Source organism: Triticum urartu, chromosome 2A (assembly GCF_056163025.1).
Source record: "Triticum urartu cultivar PI428250 chromosome 2A, HENAU_Tu73, whole genome shotgun sequence".
Taxonomy (NCBI): Eukaryota; Viridiplantae; Streptophyta; class Magnoliopsida; order Poales; family Poaceae; genus Triticum; species Triticum urartu.
The window spans coordinates 598,390,733-598,412,345 of NC_141874.1; the positions used below are offsets into that span (position 1 = coordinate 598,390,733).

General features: G+C 48.7%; 1 protein-coding gene across 2 annotated transcripts; it reads right to left on the reverse strand.

The window, feature by feature from the left end:
* Positions 1–5,085: 5,085 nt before the first annotated feature.
* On the reverse strand, positions 5,086–10,200 carry LOC125530562 (uncharacterized). 2 transcript variants are annotated; one of them, XM_048694942.2, is made up of 7 exons: positions 8,620–10,200; positions 7,311–7,401; positions 7,055–7,212; positions 6,932–6,983; positions 6,737–6,819; positions 6,545–6,650; positions 5,086–6,083 (listed from the first exon to the last, which is right to left on the reverse strand). In XM_048694942.2, the coding sequence occupies exons 1-7, from the start codon at positions 9,910–9,912 to the stop codon at positions 5,500–5,502; spliced, it is 2,367 nt and encodes a 788-aa protein (XP_048550899.2). In that variant the 5' UTR covers positions 9,913–10,200; the 3' UTR covers positions 5,086–5,499. The 2 variants fall into 2 exon arrangements, with proteins under 2 accessions (XP_048550899.2, XP_048550900.2); XM_048694943.2 differs by having other exon boundaries at positions 6,545–6,638; positions 8,620–10,196.
* Between the last annotated feature and the right edge of the window lie 11,413 nt (positions 10,201–21,613).

Sequence of the window (21,613 nt, forward strand, 5' to 3'; positions counted from 1 at the left end):
AATGAAGAATTAGATATGTTGACGGACATACCAGTAGAGATCTCGGCATCACGAAGCTTGGCCGCCCTCATAGCGCACCTATGCTGCATGTCATCAACCTCCGGGGGGTCCTGGAGACGAGAACTCATCCGTCGCCCCGCAGAGACCGGATCGGGGATCCCACCAAAGGTAATAACCTCCTCCCGTGTAAAACCTCGCGTTGAAGAATCAGTCAAGCGTACCGGTGGAGGCGATGGAGGGCTCACATGCCCCCTAGACGGGAAGCCGGGGGAGGAATGCACTGGCGCCGCCGGCGCACCCCCCCCCCCCCCCGCCCCAACCGTGTAGCCTGAGGGCGTCGATGTCCTAACTGGCGAAAGAGGAGGAAGGATCGAGACCACCTACCCCAGACCCCCCAGCACCGCTGGAGAAGCGACCGCTGTAGCCACCACTAGAGGAGAAGGAGCCGGGTCCACCTGACCCAGATGGCCTCCCTGACGGTTGGCCATCGTCGGCGTCACCGGTGTCTCCGGCGCCTGGATAAGAGGAGAGGAGGCCGGGGTCACCTGCCCCGGACTCCCCCTCCCAAGCAAAAACTCCGAAGCAGACGTCGTCTCCCGGCCCGAGACCACTGGAGTGGTATGGGGGAGCGAAACCACCTCAGGCTCCATCTCCCCAACCCCCCCCCCCAAGGTCGTCGCCGAATGCGTCCTCAACAAGCCTCCCACCACAGGACCACCCACATCATCAAGCTCCAACATCGGTAGCATACACTCAAAGCCATCATCAGATTCCACCCGGTCACTCCAAAGTCTGGGCGGGGCAGACGCTGGCTCAAAGGACCCAAACCACAACGTACTCATCGGCACCGACGGAGCAGGGGCTGGCTCTACCCCGGGTCCATCTCCAGGCAACTGAGGAACCGAACCCGACCCATTGGTCCTCTCACGTCCAGTCTCATCAGTCGGGTCCCCACTAGCACCTGCGTCGCCATCACCCTCGTGCATATCCACATCAGTCCCATTAACCGCGTCGGCAAACAACTCAGTATCCTCAAACTCAATCTCAAGCGGAAACACCTCCCCCCTATACGTCCAGTTGACCACATCCGGGACGAACTCGATGTCCAGAACACTCACTAAGAGTCGGGCCACCCCATGGGTGCGGGTGAATGCCATATCCACTTTCTCAGTCTTTCCAGCCATAATACCTAGACTAGCCACAACTCTAGCATCTGACAAAGACTCAGAGGGCGCCACTGAAAACCGCAGCCATACCTGAGTGAGCGGCTTTCCCTTAGGCTCCACCTTCTTCCACTCATGAAATTCCAGAATGCATTTAGTACCAGGGACCTTGCACAACCCAAAACTCAGCAGCCTCTGCAAATCGTCCACCGTTGGGAAGTCCACCCTAAACATATTGTCCTCAATCTGGACAAGCTCCCACTGAAAATCACCTGGGGCCAGCTCCTGAAGTCTCTGCACAATTTGAGCCTCAAACACCACTCCCTGGGTAGCTTTCACAATTCCAGTAGTCAAGCTCTGTGTCTCAACCTGAATCTCTCTCGCCGCCGGGGACTCAAAGAACGTGAGCTCAGCACAATATACTCCATACATCGTGAAAGCTGGAGCCTAATCACGCAGAAGCGGGCAATCCCCCGTAGCATGAGCTGTCTTACCACACGAATCACAAAGTTCCGCCACGCACTCAGCAATGAAGTGACCCTTCTCACCACATCGATAGCATAGCATCTTCTCCTTCTTACGCGCCCACTTGGACGCCCTCTCAGACTCAGACCTGTCACCTGCCCCAGCCGTAACACCAGTCGCAGGAACCTCCACATGGCCAAAGCCGTCACTACCTCCATTGCCTGGCCAGACAATTCGGTCGACTGCACGGGATCGACCGCCATATCAGAGGCCTGGTGATCTAGCACAACCGGTGGCGGATGCTGTTTGCGGTGCCGACCATGACCACCACCACGGCCACCACGATGCCCACGGTATCCACCTCTTTGCCGGTAGTTCGGGCCAGAAGCTCCCTCGACAAAACCACCCGACGGTCCAAGGAATGGTCTGTCAGCAGAACCATCACTCTGCCAAGCATAACCACGTCCACCTCCTGTAGACGACGATCCACGGTGCTGGCCATCCCCGTAAGTATCATATCCATCGTCCCCCCACTGTCCTCTGGGCGGCTCATCAGACTCTCCAGCACCCCGCGTGCAGCCGCGTCTGCGTTGGGCCCGAACGCTGTTGCATTGGCCTCGCGACGTAGTGCGGCGGTGGCGCGGCCCGAGTCAGTGGCGGAGCAGCACCCCGCACCACAGTCATAGGTACCGGAGGCCTCGGAGGAGGGGCGCCGCTCCCGCCAGCAGCATTGGCCGGCGCGGGAGGCCGAGGTCCACCACGAGGGGTGCCGCTCCCCACAACAGCAATGGCCGGCGCGGGAGGCCGAGGTCCACCACGGCCGACAGCCGGCGACATCCCGGTCGCCAACGCAGGTCGCGGACCGTGCGGAACTCCCCTTCCCACATTCTCCGGGCCCTGGAGCGGCGGCCGAGGACCAAGGCCACCTAAAATTTAGAAATGCACTGTAAGTGATATCGTTTTCAATGCTACATGCTAAAATAAGCGTAAACTCTAGAACCGACAGCTATTACGTTTTGTGCGGCAATAAAAGACTCTAAACATTGGACTCCTTTTGTGACAGTGCCAACCTGAATTTTCTTCATCCTAGAGCCCCACATTGAAGATGCCCTTAGCGCTCTACTAAGGAGGTGTTTGATACAAAACCAAAAGCACTCAAGGGTGCTTATTTGGCTTCTAACTAAAAATTAAGAAGTCAATGTTAAGTCTAACCAGACACCTTGTAAACATCAACCTTCCGGTCAGGGAGTTAAGTTTCTAGCCCACGCTTGTGTTGGAGTCTATGTATGTGGCTTGCAAGACCACCCATAAAATTTAAGCGGTTCAAAGAAAACAGATTCCCTAAAAATAGGGGTTTCAAATCGTTGCACTTATGCAATAGATCCTTGAACTGAAAAACAAGTTGATTCGTTGTTTCCCGGACACACAAATTCAATAAGCATTAGCCAACAACTTTTTTTCTCTGAATCCAGGCCTCCTCAGAAAAAAAATCTTCACAAATATTTCAAAGTCCCCCCCCCCCCAAATCAACATAGCTCCGTGTCTAAGGTCCGAACGCTGTTGCATTGGCCTCGCGACGTAGTGCGGCGGTGGCGCGGCCCGAGTCAGTGGCGGAGCAGCACCCCGCACCACAGTCATAGGTACCGGAGGCCTCGGAGGAGGGGCGCCGCTCCCGCCAGCAGCATTGGCCGGCGCGGGAGGCCGAGGTCCACCACGAGGGGTGCCGCTCCCCACAACAGCAATGGCCGGCGCGGGAGGCCGAGGTCCACCACGGCCGACAGCCGGCGACATCCCGGTCGCCAACGCAGGTCGCGGACCGTGCGGAACTCCCCTTCCCACATTCTCCGGGCCCTGGAGCGGCGGCCGAGGACCAAGGCCACCTAAAATTTAGAAATGCACTGTAAGTGATATCGTTTTCAATGCTACATGCTAAAATAAGCGTAAACTCTAGAACCGACAGCTATTACGTTTTGTGCGGCAATAAAAGACTCTAAACATTGGACTCCTTTTGTGACAGTGCCAACCTGAATTTTCTTCATCCTAGAGCCCCACATTGAAGATGCCCTTAGCGCTCTACTAAGGAGGTGTTTGATACAAAACCAAAAGCACTCAAGGGTGCTTATTTGGCTTCTAACTAAAAATTAAGAAGTCAATGTTAAGTCTAACCAGACACCTTGTAAACATCAACCTTCCGGTCAGGGAGTTAAGTTTCTAGCCCACGCTTGTGTTGGAGTCTATGTATGTGGCTTGCAAGACCACCCATAAAATTTAAGCGGTTCAAAGAAAACAGATTCCCTAAAAATAGGGGTTTCAAATCGTTGCACTTATGCAATAGATCCTTGAACTGAAAAACAAGTTGATTCGTTGTTTCCCGGACACACAAATTCAATAAGCATTAGCCAACAACTTTTTTTCTCTGAATCCAGGCCTCCTCAGAAAAAAAATCTTCACAAATATTTCAAAGTCCCCCCCCCCCCCCCCCAAATCAACATAGCTCCGTGTCTAAGGTGTTACTCGAATTGTTTTTTTTTTCATGTTGTTTATTAAATGCAAAGCTCTAGTGTTGATATATTGTGACCCTCGGCCGAGCTCGCGCAAGGTCGTGCTTGGCAACATTGTGCACTCTACTCTTCCTACACAGCTGCATGACTTTCATTTTTACATGTACTCATGCTTATAATTTAGGAGTATTTAGAAGTGGTTATATTATTTTATTTGGAAACACTATGATGTGCAAGCTCATTTTTTTCTTGACTTGAGAAGTCCCATGAGGATTGTGAGGCATGTTGATCACTTTTATCTGGGTCGATCTATTTCCACTCATTTTTGCTTGTTTTATTTGCTAATAAATAAATGCGTTGACTAAACCATCTGATCTCATCTAGTGAGGCCACCTCAGTCGACAAAGACTCGCACTAAACCGTGGGCCATGGACCGGTTAGTTGGCACGTCGCCGCCACACAGTGGTGTCAGCAGCCATGGCATGACACACGTCCAGCACGATCTTGAAGTTTGTGGAGTTGCAGATGGTAAATCAGAAACCGGAGGATTCAATTCAACGGAGACGGCGCATCTGGAAAGTGGCACCGGTTTTGATTGGCCACACTCCACTGTCTGATTGTAAGTCACCGGACATGTCCTTTGTTGTGTGACGGCCGTGCGTTCTGGTGTCGTCCCTTTCGGTGCGCGTCGGGTCAGTAGTATCACATCGCAGGAAATCTCCTGTGCCTCCCTCAGGCTGCTACCGTGGCCGCATTCATCGCCGCGCGCGATGTCGGTGCAATTAGTAGCAGGGATTCCATCAGTCCAAGCAAAGCAACCCACAGTGGAACGATAGAGCATACACATACAGGAAATGCAGCCCAAAAGCTTCAGAACTCGAGATTTTATTATTCTCTTCCTAGCTCCCTCCCGTATGAGAAGACCTGGAAGGCCACTTGTATAACGAATCCACCACTAAGAAAACTCGTCCTTCGCTTCTCTATCTGCATGTATGTATACACCTGAGATTTTTTTCCCTTACAAGAATATGTCAGAAAGGGTAACACACACACACACACACACACACACACACACACACACACACACACAAGGGAACTAAAGAATTGAGCGGAGAGCCGGAGCGGACAAGAGTGGAAAAGCAGATACAAATGGGTGTGGCCAGAGATTTCACTCCAGCCGGGGCAGGCGCTTTCTCGGGCTCCACTATCATCATGTGGGCGTACAAACGAACAAGGCCGTCGTCGTTAGTCGAGTAAGCACGCATCAGCTACACCCAAATCGCATTCACACGGAACTCGAACACCGCTAACAGCAAACCAGCCGCATCTCCCACCTATTTACACACAAAAATCACCCCCTACTGCTGCTACTATACTCTGACGGGAAACCCAAAATTCTGGAGTATCCTGATCTGACCCCCACTGCCTGCCGTGGCGATGGCCATGCCCCAGGCCGACCGGCTCGGGGCCTGCCCGGCGCCGTCACCGTCGGGGAGACTGGTGCTGGACCGCGGGCTCTGTTTCGTCGGCGTCATGAGCTCCTCGGGCCAGGTCGCAGACGCTCTGTCGCCGCCGCTGTGGTTCGAACCGTTGCTTAGGTCATCGCGGCTCTGCTGCTGCTGGAAATCAGAGGAATCTCCGTCTCCTGCGTGCGGCAGAGGATACTCGGACACACAATCCAGCTCCTGGTGCTTCCTCCTGGAGTTGGTCCGGGACGTCGCCGCTGACCCCGCCGTGGATGGCAAGGCGGCGGCCACCGTCACGTCCCGGCAGTAGAAGTACTCGTAGGAATTTGCGACAGAAACGACGCCCTTGCTGCTGCTGCTGCTTCTTTGCTCGTCAGGGCCGTCGTCGTTTCTCCACACGTACACATGGGAGTTTTCGCTCGCTGAGATCACGTATCTGCCTCTGGCTGCGTAGCAAGCTGAGATTTGGCTGTTGGTGTTACGGAAACCTGGAAATGTGAAGGAACAGGGCGTCAGCAACCGACAAAACATACGGATATCAGATCCCGTCCTAAAAGGAAGAGATGAGTATTTTAACATTGCTAATTGGACATTACGAGCTATCAACTCAACATAGTGGATTCTGACGAGTTTTGGCGCTTTGCTGAAAAGAAGAACATGACAGCAGAAACTGGTCTCCACCGTTCACATTCAATCAATCAGCAGAAATAGCATTGCTTATAAGCTGGTTACCACACCATGATTGACAGCTGCAGCCCTACTCTAAACAGAACTTTCATACAGCAAATATAATGATAGGTAATAGTGGCAAATAGGTTAAACAGGTCAAGGACTAAAACTACAAGTAAACTTTAAAGCAACAGTGTCTCGAAAAGATTACCGGCCAAACCTTGAAGATAATAGCAATATGGTATGACACAGTAGCTATGATTCGTTAAGACCTTGATACCTTTAAATTTGTGAACTAGTTCAAAATCATCAATAACTCGGATCCGTGAATCGGCAGATGTGATGAGCACCTTCGAAGAACTCCCTGGAAGGAACTGATCAAGTAACTATGATTCAGTAAGAGACCAAGGTTATCATCTGTATGGCCTGGTGTCAGAACAGAACAGATTCGGAAGTCTTTAAAAGTAAGCACCTGAAATCCAGTGATCTTCTTCTGGCGGGACTTCTTCCTTTTAGTTTGCAAGTCAATTTGTTTCTTTTGGATAAGCTTATTATCTGGTAAAGGGTCACACAAAGGGTCAATTCTGAAGGAAAAGTAAGAGCTACACATTCAACAAAATAATCTTGAAAATGTCATAAATCATCAGAGCGGGGGAGAGAGAGAGACCCGATGTGTCATAAAGATGACAGCTGCCCTTGTGGGAACCAACTAACGCACTCTTCAGGGAAAATGAAACTTGGTGTTAGAACTTAACAAACGGAACACATTTAGGGTCGAAAGTATACAAACCTGTCCATCAGGGGTATAGCAAGCAGCAGTGACCATTTCATGCAGATCATGCCAATCAACAATTTCACGTTTTGGAATGCTCCAGATGCGGACCTTTTCATCCAGAGAACCACTAATGAAGTATCTATCATCGACAGGGTTGAACTGGATGCATGTCACTGGAAAGCAAAGCAATAAAGGAAAACTGAGGATAATGCTGACAGAGTGAGAGGCATTCCATGTGTGAGCTAAACTGATGATTAAATCGAAATCTTACCATAGTCACAGTGTGAGAACGTTTTCAAACATGATACACTTGACATGTTCCATAACTTTACTGTTTTATCCATTGAAGACGAAAGCAAGTACTGCACACATGAAGTTTAAGGTAAGAAATATTGTAAAGACACCCGAATCATAATAAATATTATTACAAGATTCAAACAGTGGTAGCAACTAGCAACCATAGTTCGGACGCATTGCTGGATTCACTATTGCAAATTGTGAAGTTTGGATATGTAGCTAGCACAGTAAGGTATAATTGTTCGCTTATAGCTGCCTGTGACAAGGACCCAACAATGTTTATGCATCTAATCTATAATCATGCATATCACCTTTCTGAATGATACTGAACATCAGAAATGTCGGAAAACTTCAAGGTGCAGGTCCTAGTTTCTAGACAGTAAGACAAATCATAACTGAATGGCAACTAAAATTCAAACTCCATGAGTAATAACATGTATGTCATGCAACATGCTAGAGATTTCCTGACGCTCCAAGATACATTTAAGCCTAACATAGTTATTAGCCCATGGGCAAGAACATTCGACAAATAAAGGATAATATAGAATTCGGTTTACTATTAAAACCTGGGATATCCTAATCATATGGGTACATAACTCCATACTATTTCATGCAAGTCTAGTAGAATGGATTTGACCTTCACTTAAACCTAGAATAAGCTTGGCCTAGAAGGGGTAAAATCGGCAATAATGGAGTCAAAAAATAAGGCTCAAATATACTGGCACAGCACATTATTACCGTGGATGGTTAAATTTTGCAAAACCTCATATCACGCTTTACATCAATGAATGAAAAGACTTAACCCAACATATTTCCAACACTGTAAATTTAGGCACGACAATCTTAACTTCGTTTGCTCTCGAGAAAGCACAACAATCTTTCCGAACATCCAGTATAGCATTCTGTGTATCTAATCAATCTCAATTTATACAACATTTCTGTCAGGATACCAGTTTGCATACAATATGGCCTGTGTTTCTAAACCACTACAATTTGATTTGCTATTTGTCAGTTCATCATTTACAGTCAGCTACACTCTAAATGTCTGGCATGGCTGGACTCTCAAATATGGCAAAGAACTTTGGGGTTGCTCAAACAATGCAGTACTTATCAAGTTCTGCCTTTAAGAGCCTAAGAATAAAAATGAAATTATTGAGGACTAATTAATCGACAGAGCTTTCTAAATTGGGCAGAAATTGGGTTGTGGGATTAAATTCAGTGCTCACATTGTAGTCAACACGAAACAAGTTCAGGATATTAGAATGAGAAGCAACACATCATACCTGTGACTTGGACCAGCATAGATCAAGAACATCCTCTGAATGCCCCTCAAAAGTTTTGACAGGTTTTTCCGACAGTCCAAACACATGCTCTGGCACCATCAACCGGTCTGAGCTACTGGATTTCCGACATTGCGAGACCCTCGCCCGGAGTTTCTTATCCCAATGGCTCCCATCCATAGTGGCCAAGGCCAATGTTGGCTCTGGCGAACCATTGCACATCACTGCAACGAATGGATTAGACACCCCATTCTCCTCTCGTCTCCTTTCAAACTCCAACACTTCCCAGACATGGATCACACAGTCCACCCCAGCACTTGCAAGGTAGCGCCCATCGGGGCTAAACTTGATACTCCAGATAGAGCCGTCGTGCGCCCGTACCTCCTGGTTCATGAACAGCCCACTGAGCTCCTTGTACGACTTGCCGTACAGCCGCACCTTAATGCGCTCTGGGCCATGGTGCACGGCGCCGGCGCTATCCTGGCTGTCATCCGTGGCTGAGCTGGACCGGCGTCCGCCCTTCTCCGATGACGTGTCCTTCTCGTCGCTGCTTCGGCGGTCACGGGAGCCGGCCACCATCGAGCCAGCGACGTGGCGGATGGTACGAAGCCAGCTAATGCGGCGCCTGGGCCGGGCCGCGCCGTTGCTGGAGTCGGAGCTGGACCTGTGGATGGGAGTGGAGGCGCCGTCGTTTGCAATGTTCTGGCGGCGCATGAGCTCCTGCACGATGGGAGAGCGGCCGACGCAGAGCTGGAACTGCTCCAGGGTGAGCTGGCGGCCCGTGCCGACCTCGCGGAGCTGAAACTCTTCCTTGACGACGAACTCGGTGCCGTCGTCGAGGTTCCGGATTAGGCACCTGGGGTCGGCCTCGTCGTCCTCCGGCATGGCCTCGGAGGAGCCCGACGAGGCCCGGCCCCCTCGCGGCGGCTTGGCCGGCACGGCGCCGTCCGATCTGGATCGGGGCATGGGCGAGAGCATGGGCGGGCGGACGGGCCTGTCGTAGGAGACCGATCGGCCCATCTCGAGGCGCGCGAGGGAGGGGTCCCCGGCGAGCCCCATCGTCTGGAGGAGCCTCCTGCGGCGCTCCTGCACGGGCGCCGGCTGCGACGTCCACAGGTCCAGCGCAGCCGCGGCCGCCGCAGGCGGGTAGGCGTCCCGTCGGCGTCGCTGCTGCTGCTGCGCGTGGTCATCGTCGTCGGAGGCGGAGGTGGAGGAGCCGGAGGAGGAGAGGACCCGGTCCCGCGACTCGTAGAACACCTCCTCGTCCTCGTCCTCCTCCTCCTCGCCGCCGCTCATCTCCCCCCGCGCATTGACCGCCTCGGCGAACACCGCGAGGAACTGCTGCGGCTCGCGGGGTCGGCGGGGGAGACGGAATCACGCGGGTACGCGACGAGGGGTCAGATCCGGCAGCAGCGGGAGGGGAGGCCCGCCCGCGCGCGCGAGGTCGTCGGCGGAATCGCGACAGGTTCGTGCCTGCCCTCGCCCCCCCTCTCGTCTGCCTCGGTGGTGGTTGGTGCCGAGGCCGTCGTCGTTGTTATTGCGGAGGGACGCGATGCCTCTCCCCTCCCCACCCCCACCCCTCTCCCGCGTGCGTCGTCGTCGCAGTCCTTGGTTGTGTTTACCACCACCGGTTACTGTTTACTGTCGGGCCGGTCGACGGTCGTACTCCGCCTTGGCCTTTTCGGAAGGGGGAGGTTAAAATCCGGCCGCCATGGCATGGGATGGGACCCGTCCGTCTGTCACCGATGGGCGGCCGCTCGTGCCGTTTCGGGGAAGCGGGCTAGTCCCTGCGGAGGCGGGGGCGTCCCATTCGGGCGGGCGGCGTGCGGCGTGCGGCGTGCGTGTCCTCGGCGCTCGCTCAGCACGCATTATCTGACGGCGATGATGATGGTGATGAGGCCGGGTGCGGCCGTTCGGTTTACGCTCCTGTTTACAGCAGTGGCGTCGTACGCCGCGCTCCTGCTCAAACGCGTGCCGTTGACCTGCGCACACCGATCGTTTCTTCATTTTGTACTGCTAGCACCACTAATCTTTTGTCTTATGTTTAGTACTGGTGTCTTTTCAGCGGGAGCGAAGCCACGTTTTCGGATGGATCGGGGAGAGAAAAGAGGGGCCACGATGCCGAACCCGGGCACTTAAAAAGAAGGAAGGCATGTTTTCAAAAAAAAAGAAAAGAAGGAAGGCATACGCCGTGGCCGTAGCCCCAGGGCAGCGCCACATGCGGAGTGTCAGGACCATCGCGCGCAGAGATTCATCAAGGCTCCTCTCTCCCGCTAATAAACCCCCGTCGGCCGGGCATCCTATGCCGTCGGCCGGTGGCACTGGCGTGTCCGTGTCCGTCACGAGCCCATCCCTTCCCTCCCTCCCGACCCATCCTCCGGCCGACACGGTGCGGTGCCCGTAACCGTAAGCCTGTGCCGTAACGTGGAGCACGGCGGCACGCACGCATCTGGTGTCCGTCGGTTTGCACCCCGATCGCGCGCACGCGGCCGTTGCGGGCGTAAGCGCCCGGCGCGACAGCATGATTCAGCAAGGAGCGAGCACAAGCCACCGTGCAAAAACACGGTGGACGGAGCACCGTCCACGGCTTTGCCGGGTCCGATCCCAGGTGAAAATGAACAAACTAGCCCTTATCTAAAACTTCAACATAAAATGATCCCAATCTAAAAATATTTTATGAAATGGTCCAGCCAAGGCGCCATGCTAGAGAGCATGACGCCCCGGGCTAGGGCGCCATGATAGCGACATGTAGCATGGCGCCCCGGCCTAAGGCGCCATGCCAAATAGCATGACGCCCTAACCCGGGGCGTCATGCTATCTAGCATGGCGCCCTAGCCCCGGGCATCATGCAAAAGGGACAATTTCATGAAATATTTTAGATTGGGGCCATTTTGTGTTGAAGTTTCAGATAAGGACCAATTTTATCCATTTTCACCGATCCCGGCTCCTACGTATCTCTAATCATCACTAATAAACCTTTAATTTAACACAACATGGACGAAAGCGTTCATATTAGAAAAAACCTCATGTCGCCTAAATATACTCAACGCTCGCGCGGCGAGTAAAAATGTGCCCGCCTCTTTCTCTTGCCCTCGCGGCTGTGTCCTTCCCATCGTCGCCGTCACCACCGATGACCGCCCCCGTCGCACGTGGGTAGCCAAGACTCTCCCGCCACTGAAAACCACCCTTGCGCCACCGCCCACACTGAAAAAGAGGTTGGAGATAAAAAATCTCCACCGACCAAAAGCACCGGCTCCAACCGTGATGGAGGCCGCCGGGGTGGCCACTGCCTCTCCGACGATCGTCGATCATCCTCCCGCCGCTCCCGCCGATGGCAAGAGAGCTAGGAAACTGACGATTGCGGCGGCGGCCCTCGCGGAGGCGGCCGCGAAGAAGAAGGCCACTCCGGCCCTCCGTCCACTCCCAACGCCTCGTGCAGCGTCTCCAGCCACCCTTACAACCATTGCTCCGGCGCGCCCGGCCGCCACAGCCGGCAAAAAGGGCCGTGACCGCCAAGTGCTCTAGGAAATGCCAACAAGGTAAAAAACTTATTTTTCATTTCGGACGATGAATTTGATGGTGATTGCGGATGCCCAATGATGATGGAGTTTGTTGGTATTGTTGTCGTTGTGTGGAGATGAACACGACCAAATTATTGGTGTCTTTGGAGTCCTCAGATGCGTTGGGGCTAGATGATCTCAATTACGATTCAATTTGGGATCATTGGGAGGTGGCCGAAGAGGAGTTGGGCGAAGAGGAGGTGCCGATGAAGAAGAACTTGAGGTTGAGGAGGTGACCAAAGCAAGCACAAAGACGTCGCGGTCACGAACTCACAAGTACAATCAACTTGAAGATATTGCTCTATGCTATGCTTGGATGAACATCTACATGGATGCATCGGTTGGAACGGATCAAAGCAAGGACAAGTTTTGGGAGAGAATTTCATAGTGTTGGAAATATGCCCTAGAGGCAATGTTATTATTATATTTCCTTACTCATGATAAAGGTTTATTATTCATGCCAGAATTGTATTGACCGGAAACTTAAATACATGTGTGGATACATAAACAAATACCGTGTCCCTAGTAAGCCTCTACTAGACTAGCTCATTGATCAAAAGATGGTTAAGGTTTCCTAACTATAGACATGTGTTGTCACTTGATAACGAGATCACATCATTAGGAGAATGATGTGATGGACAAGACCTATCTGTTAGCTTAGCATATGATGGTTCAGTTTATTGCTACTACCTTCTTAATGTCAAATACACATTCCTTCGATCATGAGACCATGCAACTCCCGGACACCGAAGGAATACCTTGTGTGCTATCAAACGTCACAACATAACTGAGTGATCATAACGATGCTCTACAGGTATCTCCGAAGGTGTCTGTTGAGTTGGCGTGAGTCGAGATTGGGATTTGTCACTCTGTATGACGGAGAGGTAACCCTGGGCCCTCTCCATACAGCATCACAAGAAGCTTGCAAGCAAAGTGACTAAGGAGTTAGTTACGAGATGATGTATTATGGAACGAGTAAAGAGACTTGCCGGTAACGAGACTGAACTAGGTATGTGTTGGGGAACATAGCATGCAATTTCAAAAAAAAAATCCTACGCTCACGCAGGATCTATTTAGGAGATGCATAGCAACGAGAGGGGGAGAGTGTGTCCACGTATCCTCGTAGACCTAAAGTGGAAGCGTTTGATAACGCGGTTGATGTAGTCGAACTTCTTCTCATTCTGACCGATCAAGCAGCGAACGTATGGCACCTCCGAGTTCTGCACACGGTCAACTCGATGACGTCTCTCGAACTCTTGATCCAACAAAGTGTCGAGGGAGAGTTTTGTCAGCATGACGGCGTGGTGACGTTGATGGTGAAGTGATTCGCGCAGGGCTTCGCCTAAGCACTATGACAATATGACCGGAGGCGTAAACTATGGAGGGGGGCGCCGCACACGGCTAACAATCGTTGTTTTTTGTGTTCTAGCGGTGCCCCCCTCATATATATAGGTTGGAGGGGAGGAGAGGGAGCCAAGGGGGTGCCCCAAGTAGGAGGAATCCTACTTGGGCTCCTCCTAATTCGGCCTCCCCCCTTCCATGTCCATCCAGAGGGGGAATGAAGGAGGAGGGAGGAGAGAAGGAAGGGGGAGGCCGAATCCCTCCCCTTCCTTTCTCCCTTCTCTTCTTTCCTTCCCCCTTATTTTGGCCTACATGGGGCGCACCATCCCCTTAGGGGCTGGTATGTTCCCCTCTTGGCCCATTAAGGCCCATGTAGTTGCCGGGGGGATGCCCAGAACCCCTTCCGTTCACCCGATATGCACCCGGTACCCCCAGAACACTTCTGGTGTCCGAATACCATCGTCCAATACATGAATCTTTACCTCTCGACCATTTCGAGACTCCTCGTCATGTCCGTGATCTCATTCGAGACTCCGAACAACATTCAGTCACCAAATCACATAACACATATAATACAAAATTGTCATCGAATGTTAAGCGTGCGGACCCTATGGGTTCGAGAATTATGTAGACATGACCGAGACACCTCTCGGGTCAATAACCAACAGTGGAACCTGGATGCTCATATTGGTTCCCACATATTCTACGAAGATCTTTATCGGACGTATCGTAATGACAACATACGTTATTGAAGGAAATATGCCCTAGAGGCAATAATAAAGTTGTTTTTATATTTCCTTATATCATGATAAATGTTTATTATTCATGCTAGAATTGTATTAACCGGAAACATGATACATGTGTGGATACATAGACAAAACACAGTGTCCCTAGTAAGCCTCTACTAGACTAACTCCTTAATCAAAGATGGTTAAGTTTCCTAACCATAGACATGTGTTGTCATTTGATGAACGGGATCACATCATTAGGAGAATGATGTGATGGACAAGACCCATCCATTAGCTTTGCATAATGATCGTTAAGTTTTATTGTTATTGCCTTCTTCATGGCTTATACATATTCCTCCGACTATGAGATTATGCAACTCTCGAATACCCGAGGAACACCTTGTGTGCTATCAAACGTCACAATGTAACTGGGTGATTACAAAGGGGTCTGTCTAGGACACATCTAGATGCGACATAACTATGTCACATCTAACCTGATTTCCACTCTGTTTGTGGTCTATTTTCTGTCCTAGTTTTTTGTTTCTTGTTGCTGCATTATATATTTGTGGGAGCTTAGATGTGACATCCTTAAAAAACATCTAGATGTGAATTAGACAAACTGATTATAAAGATGCTCTACAGGTGTCTCCGAAAATGTCTATTGGGTTGGCATAGATCAAGACTGGGATTTCTCACTCCGAGTATCGGAGAGGTGTCTCTGGGCCCTCTCGGTAGTGCACATCACTATAAGCCTTGCAAGCAATGTGACTAATGAGTTAGTTGCGGGATGATGTATTACGGAACGAGTAAAGAGACTTGCCGGTAACGAGATTGAACTAGGTATGAAGATACCGACGATCGAATCTCGGGCAAGTAACATACCGATGACAAAGGGAATAGCGTATGTTGTTATGCGGTTTGACCGATAAAGATCTTCGTAGAATATGTAGGAACCAATATGAGCATCCAGGTTCCGCTATTGGTTATTGACCGAAGATGTGTCTCGGTCATGTCTACATAGTTCTCGAACCCGTAGGGTCCGCACGCTTAACGTTTGATGACGATTTGTATTTATGAGTTATGTGTTTTGGTGACCGAAGTTTGTTCGGAGTCCCGAATGAGATCACGGACATGACTAGGAGTCTCGAAATGGTCGAGAGATAAAGATCGATATATTGGAAGGTTATATTCGGACACCGGGAATGGTTCTAAAGTGTTTCGGGTATTTTTCGGAGTACCGGGAGGTAGCGGAACCCCCCGGGGAAGTAGTGGGCCTTAATGGGCCTTAGTGGAGAGACAGGAGGGCCACAAGAGGATGGCCGCACCCTCCCCCCTTGCAGTCCGAATTGGACTAGGGGAAGTGGGTGGCGCTCCCTTTCCTTTCCCTCTCCCTCTCCCTTCCTTCTTCCCCCTTCCACCAAGTGGAATCCTACTAGGACTTGGAGTCCTAGTAGGACTCTCTCTTGGCGCGCCCTATAGGGGCCGGCCGGCCTCCCCCTCCTCCTTTATATACGGGGGCAGGGGGCACCCTAGAACACACAAGATCAAATTGTCTTAGTCGCGTGCGGTGCCCCCCTCCACAATTTACCACCTCAGTCATATTGTCGTAGTGCTTAGGCGAAGCCCTGCCCGAATCACATCGTCAACACCGTCACCACGCCGTCGTGCTGATGGAACTATCCCTCGTCCTCAACTAGATCAAGATCTCAAGGGACGTTATCATGCTGAACGTGTGCAGAACATGGAGGTGTCGTACGTTCGGTACTTGGATCGGTTGGATCGTGAAGATGTTCGACTACATCAACCGCATTACTAAACGCTTCCGCTTTCGGCCTCCCCTCTTATTTCTATGCATCTCCTAGATAGATCTTGCCTGATCGTAGGAAAATGTTTGAAACACTGCATTGCCCAAAAGTGGCATCCGAGCCAGGTCTATGCGTAGATGTTATATGCACGAGTAGAACTCAAATAGTTGTGGGCGATAATAGTCATACTGCTTACCACCAACGACTTACTTTGTTTCAGCGGTATTGTTGGATGAAGCAGCCCGGACCGACATTACATGACCGCGTTCAAGAGACTGATTCTACCGATGTGCTTCGCACACAGGTGGCTGGCGGGTGTCTGTTTCTCCAACTTCAATTGAATCGAGTTTCACTATGGACGGTCCTTGTTGAAGGTTAAAACAGCACACTTGACGAAAAATCATTGTGGTTTTGATGCATAGGTAAGAACGATTCTTTCTAGAAGCCTGTAGCAGCCACGTAAAACTTGCAACAACAAAGTAGAGGATGTCTAACTTGTTTTTGCACGACATGTTGTGATGCGATATGATCAAGACGTGATGAGATATAAATTGTTGTATGAGATGATCATGTTTTGTAGAAGTTATCGGCAACCGGCAGGAGCCTTATGGTTGTCACTTTATTTATGAAATGCAATCGCCGTGTAATTGCTTTACTTTATCACTAAGTGGCAGCGATAGTCGTGGAAGCAATAGTTGGCGAGACGACAACGATGCTACGATAGAGATCAAGGTGTCAAGCCGGTGACGATGGAGATCATGACGGTGCTTTGGAGATGGAGATCAAAAGGCACAAGATGATGATGGTCATATTATGTCACATATTTTGATTGCATGTGATGTTTATCCTTTATGCATCTTATTTTGCTTAGTACGGCGGTAGCATTATAAGATGATCCCTCACTAAATTTCAAGGTATAAGTGTTCTCCATGAGTATGCACAGTTGCTACAGTTCGTCATGCTGAGACACCACGTGATGATCGGGTGTGATAAGCTCTACGTTCACATACAATGGGTGCAAGCCAGTTTTGCAGATGCAGAATATTCGGGTTAAACTTGATGAGCCTAGCATATGCAGATATGGCCTTGGAACACTGAGACCGAAAGGTCGAACATGAATCATATAGTAGACATGATCAACATAGAGATTTTCATAATTGAAAACTACTCCATCTCACGTGATGACCGGACATGGTTTAGTTGATATGGATCACGTGATCATTTAGATGACTCGAGGGATGTCTATCTAAGTGGGAGTTCTTAAGTAATATGATTAATTGAACTTTAATTTATCATGAACTTAGTCCTGATAGTATTTGCAAATTATCTTGTAGATCAATAGCTCGGGTTATAGCTCTCTGTTTCTTTTTTTGATATGTTCCTAGAGAAAAATAAGTTGAAAGATGATAGTAGCAATGATGCGGACTGGATTTGTGATCCGAGGATTATCCTCATTGCTGAACGTGTGCAGAACACGGAGGTGTCGTACATTCGGTACTTGGATCGGTTGGATCGTGAAGATGTTCGACTACTTGAGCCGCGTTACTAAACGCTTCCGCTTTCGGTCTATGAGGGTATGTAGACACACTCTCCCCTCTCGTTGTTGTGCATCTCCTAGATAGATCTTACGTGATCGTAGGATTTTTTTTGAAATACCGCGTCCCCCAACAGTTATTCCCTTTGTCATTAGTATGTTACTTGCCCGAGATTCGATCGTCGATATCTTCATACCTAGTTCAATCTCATCACCGACAAGTCTCTTTACTCATTTCGTAATACATCATCCCGCAACTAACTCATTAGTCACATTGCTTGCAAGTCTTATTATGATGTGCATTACCGAGAGGGCCCAGAGATACCTCTCCGATACTCGGAGTGACAAATCCTAATCTCGATCTATGCCAACCCAACAAACACCTTCGGAGATACATGTAGAGCATCTTTATAATCACCCAGTTATGTTGTGACTAGCACACAAGGTATTCCTCCGGTATCTGGGAGTTGCATAATCTCATAGTCGAAGGAATATGTATACGACATGAAGAAAGCTATAGCAATAAAACTGAACGATCAACATGCTAAGCTAGCGAATGGGTCTTGGCCATCACATCATTCTCCTAATGATGTGATCCAGATTATCAAATGACAACACATGTCTACGATTAGGAAACTTAACCGTCATTGATTAACGAGCTAGTCTAGTAGAGGCTTACTAGGGACATGGTGTTTTGTCTATGTATCCACACATGTATCAAGTTTCCGGTTAATACAATTCTAGCATGAATAATGAACATTTATCCTAATATAAGGAAATATAAATAAAAACTTTTTTATTGCCTCTAGGGCATATTTCCTTCAGTCTCCCACTTGCACTAGAGTCAATAATCTAGTTCACATCGCCATGTGATTTAACACCAATGGTTCACATCTTTATGTGATTAACACCCATAGTTCACATCGCCATGTGACCAACACCCAAAGGGTTTACTAGAGTCAATAATCTAGTTCACATCGCTATGTGATTAACATCCAAAGAGTACTAAGGTGTGATCATGTTTTTCTTTGTGAGAGAAGTTTAGTCAACGGGTCTGCCACATTCAGAACCATATGTATTTTGCAAATTTATATGCCTACGATACTCTGCATGGAGCTACTCTAGCTAATTGCTCCCACTTTTAATATGTATCTAGATTGAGACACAAAGTATCTATATTAGTGTCAAAGCTTGCATCGACGTAACCCTTTACAATGAACTCTTTGTCACCTCCATAACCGAGAAACATTTCCTTAGTCCTCTTAGGTACCTAAGGATAATTTTGACCGTTGTCCAGTGATCTACTTGTGGATCACTATTGTACCCCCTTGCCAAACTCATGGTAAGGTACACAATATGTCTGGTACACAACATGACATACTTTATAGAACCTATGGCTGAGGCATAGGAATGACTTTCATTCTCTCTCTACATTCTGCCGTGGTCGGCCTTTGAGTCTTACTCAACTTCACACCTTGCAACATAGGCAAGAACCCTTTCTTTGACCGATCCAATTTGAATTTCTTCAAAATTTTGTCAAGGTATGTGTTTTGTGAAAGTTCTGTTAAGCGTCTTGATCTATCCCTATAGATCTTGATGCCCAATATATAAGTAGCTTGACGCTTTCATTGAAAAACTCTTATTCAAGTATCCTTTTATGCTATCCAGAAATTCTATATCACTTCCAATCAACAACATGTCATCCACATATAATATTAGAAATGCTACAGAGCTCCCACTCACTTTCTTGTAAATACAGGCTTCTCCGAAAGTCCGTATAAAACCATATGCTTTGATCACACTATCAAAGCGTATATTCCAACTCTGAGATGCTTGCACCAGTCCATAAATGGATCGCTGGAGCTTGCACACTTTGTTAGCTCCTTTAGGATTGACAAAACCTTCTGGTTGCATCATATACAACTCTTCTTTGAGAAATCCATTAAGGAATGCAGTTTTGACGTCCATTTGCCAGATTTCATAATCATAAAATGTGGCAATTGCTAACATGATTCGGACAGACTTAAGCATTGCTACGGGTGAGAAAGTCTCATCGTAGTCAACTCCTTGAACTTGTTGAAAACCTTTCGCAACAAGTCGAGCTTTGTAGACAGTAACATTACCATCAACATCAGTATTCTTCTTGAAGATCCATTTATTCTCTATGGCTTGCCGATCATCGGGCAAGTCAACCAAATCTCCATACTTTATTCTCATACATGGATCCTATCTCAGATTTCATGACCTCAAGCCATTTCGCGGAATCCGGGCTCATCATCGCTTCCTCATAGTTTGTAGGTTCGTCATGGTCTAGTAACATGACTTCTAGAACAGGATTGCCATACCACTCAGGTGTGGAACATGCTCTGGTTGACCTACAAGGTTCGGTAGTAACTTGATCTGAAGTTTCATGATCATTATCATTAGCTTTCTCTATAGTTGGTGTAGGCATCACTGGAACTGATTTCTATGATGAGATACTTTCCAATTCGAGAGAAGGTACAATTACCTCATCAAGTTCTACTTTCCTCCCACTCACTTCTTTCGAGAGAAACTCCTTCTCTAGAAAGGATCCATTCTTAGCAACAAAGATCTTGCCTTCGGATCTGTGATAGAAGGTGTACCCAACAGTTTCTTTTGGGTATCCTATGAAGACGCACTTCTCCTATTTGGGTTCGAGCTTATCAGGCTGAAGCTTTTTCACATAAGCATCGCAACCCCAAACTTTAAGAAACGACATCTTAGGTTTCTTGCCAAACCATAATTCATACGGTGTCATCTCAATGGATTTAGACGGTGCCCTATTTAACGTGAATGCAGCTGTCTCTAATGCATAACCCCAAAACGATAGTGGTAAATCGGTAAGAGACATCTTAGATCACACCATATCTAATAAAGTACAGTTACGATGTTCGAACACACCATTACGCTGTGGTGTTCCAGGTGGCGTGAGTTGTGAAGCTATTCCACATTGTTTTAAATGAAGGCCAAACTCGTTACTCAAATATTTGCCTCCGTGATCAGATTGTAGAAACTTTATTTTCTTGTTACAATGATTCTCCACTTCACTATGAAATTCTTTGAACTTTTCAAATGTTTCAGACTTGTGTTTCATCAAGTAGATATACACATATCTGCTCAAATCATCTGTGAAGGTCAGAAAATAATGATACCCGCTGCGTGCTAATACGTCTCCAACGTATCTATAATTTCTGATTGCTCCATGCTATCTACTGTTTTGGACATTATTGGGCTTTATTATCCACTTTTATATTATTTTTGGGACTAACCTATTAATCGGAGGCCCAGCCCAGAATTGATGTTTTTTTTGCCTATTTTAGGGTTTCAAAGAAAAGGAATATCAAACGGAGTCCAAATGGAATGAAACCTTCGGGAACATGATCTTCTCAACAAACGTGATCCAGGAGACTTGGACCCTACGTCAAGAAACAAAGGAGGAGGCCACAAGGTAGGGGGGCCTACCCCCCAGGCACGCCCTGCACCCTCGTGGGCCCCCTGTTGCTCCATCGACGTACTCCTTCCTCCTATATATACCTACATACCCCCAAACGATCAGATACAGAGCCAAAAAAACCTAATTCCATTGCCGCAACTTTCTGTATCCCCGATATCCCATCTTGGGGCCTGTTCCGGAGCTCCGCCGGAGGGGGCATCCATCACGGAGGGCTTCTACATCAACACCATAGCCTCTCCGATGAAGTGTGAGTAGTTTACCTCAGACCTTTGGGTCCATAGTTATTAGCTAGATGGCTTCTTCTCTCTTTTTGGATCTCAATACAAAGTTCTCCCCCTCTCTCGTGGAGATCTATTCGATGTAATCTTCTTTTTGCGGTGTGTTTGTTGAGATCGATGAATTGTGGGTTTATGATCAAGATTATCTATGAACAATATTTGAATCTTCTCTGAATTCTTTTATGTATGATTGGTTATCTTTGCAAGTCTCTTCGAATTATCAGTTTGGTTTGGCCTACTAGATTGATCTTTCTTGCAATGGGAGAAGTGCTTAGC

Coding starts and splice junctions, on each gene's coding strand:
- LOC125530562 (XM_048694942.2), bottom strand. CDS start 9,912: ATGAGCGGCGGCGAGGAGGAGGAGGACGAGGACGAGGAGGTGTTCTAC. Junction 7,402..8,619: donor TATGCTGGTCCAAGTCACAG/GTATGATGTGTT, acceptor TCATGTGTGCAG/TACTTGCTTTCGTCTTCAAT. Junction 6,984..7,054: donor GCTATACCCCTGATGGACAG/GTTTGTATACTT, acceptor TTTTCCCTGAAG/AGTGCGTTAGTTGGTTCCCA.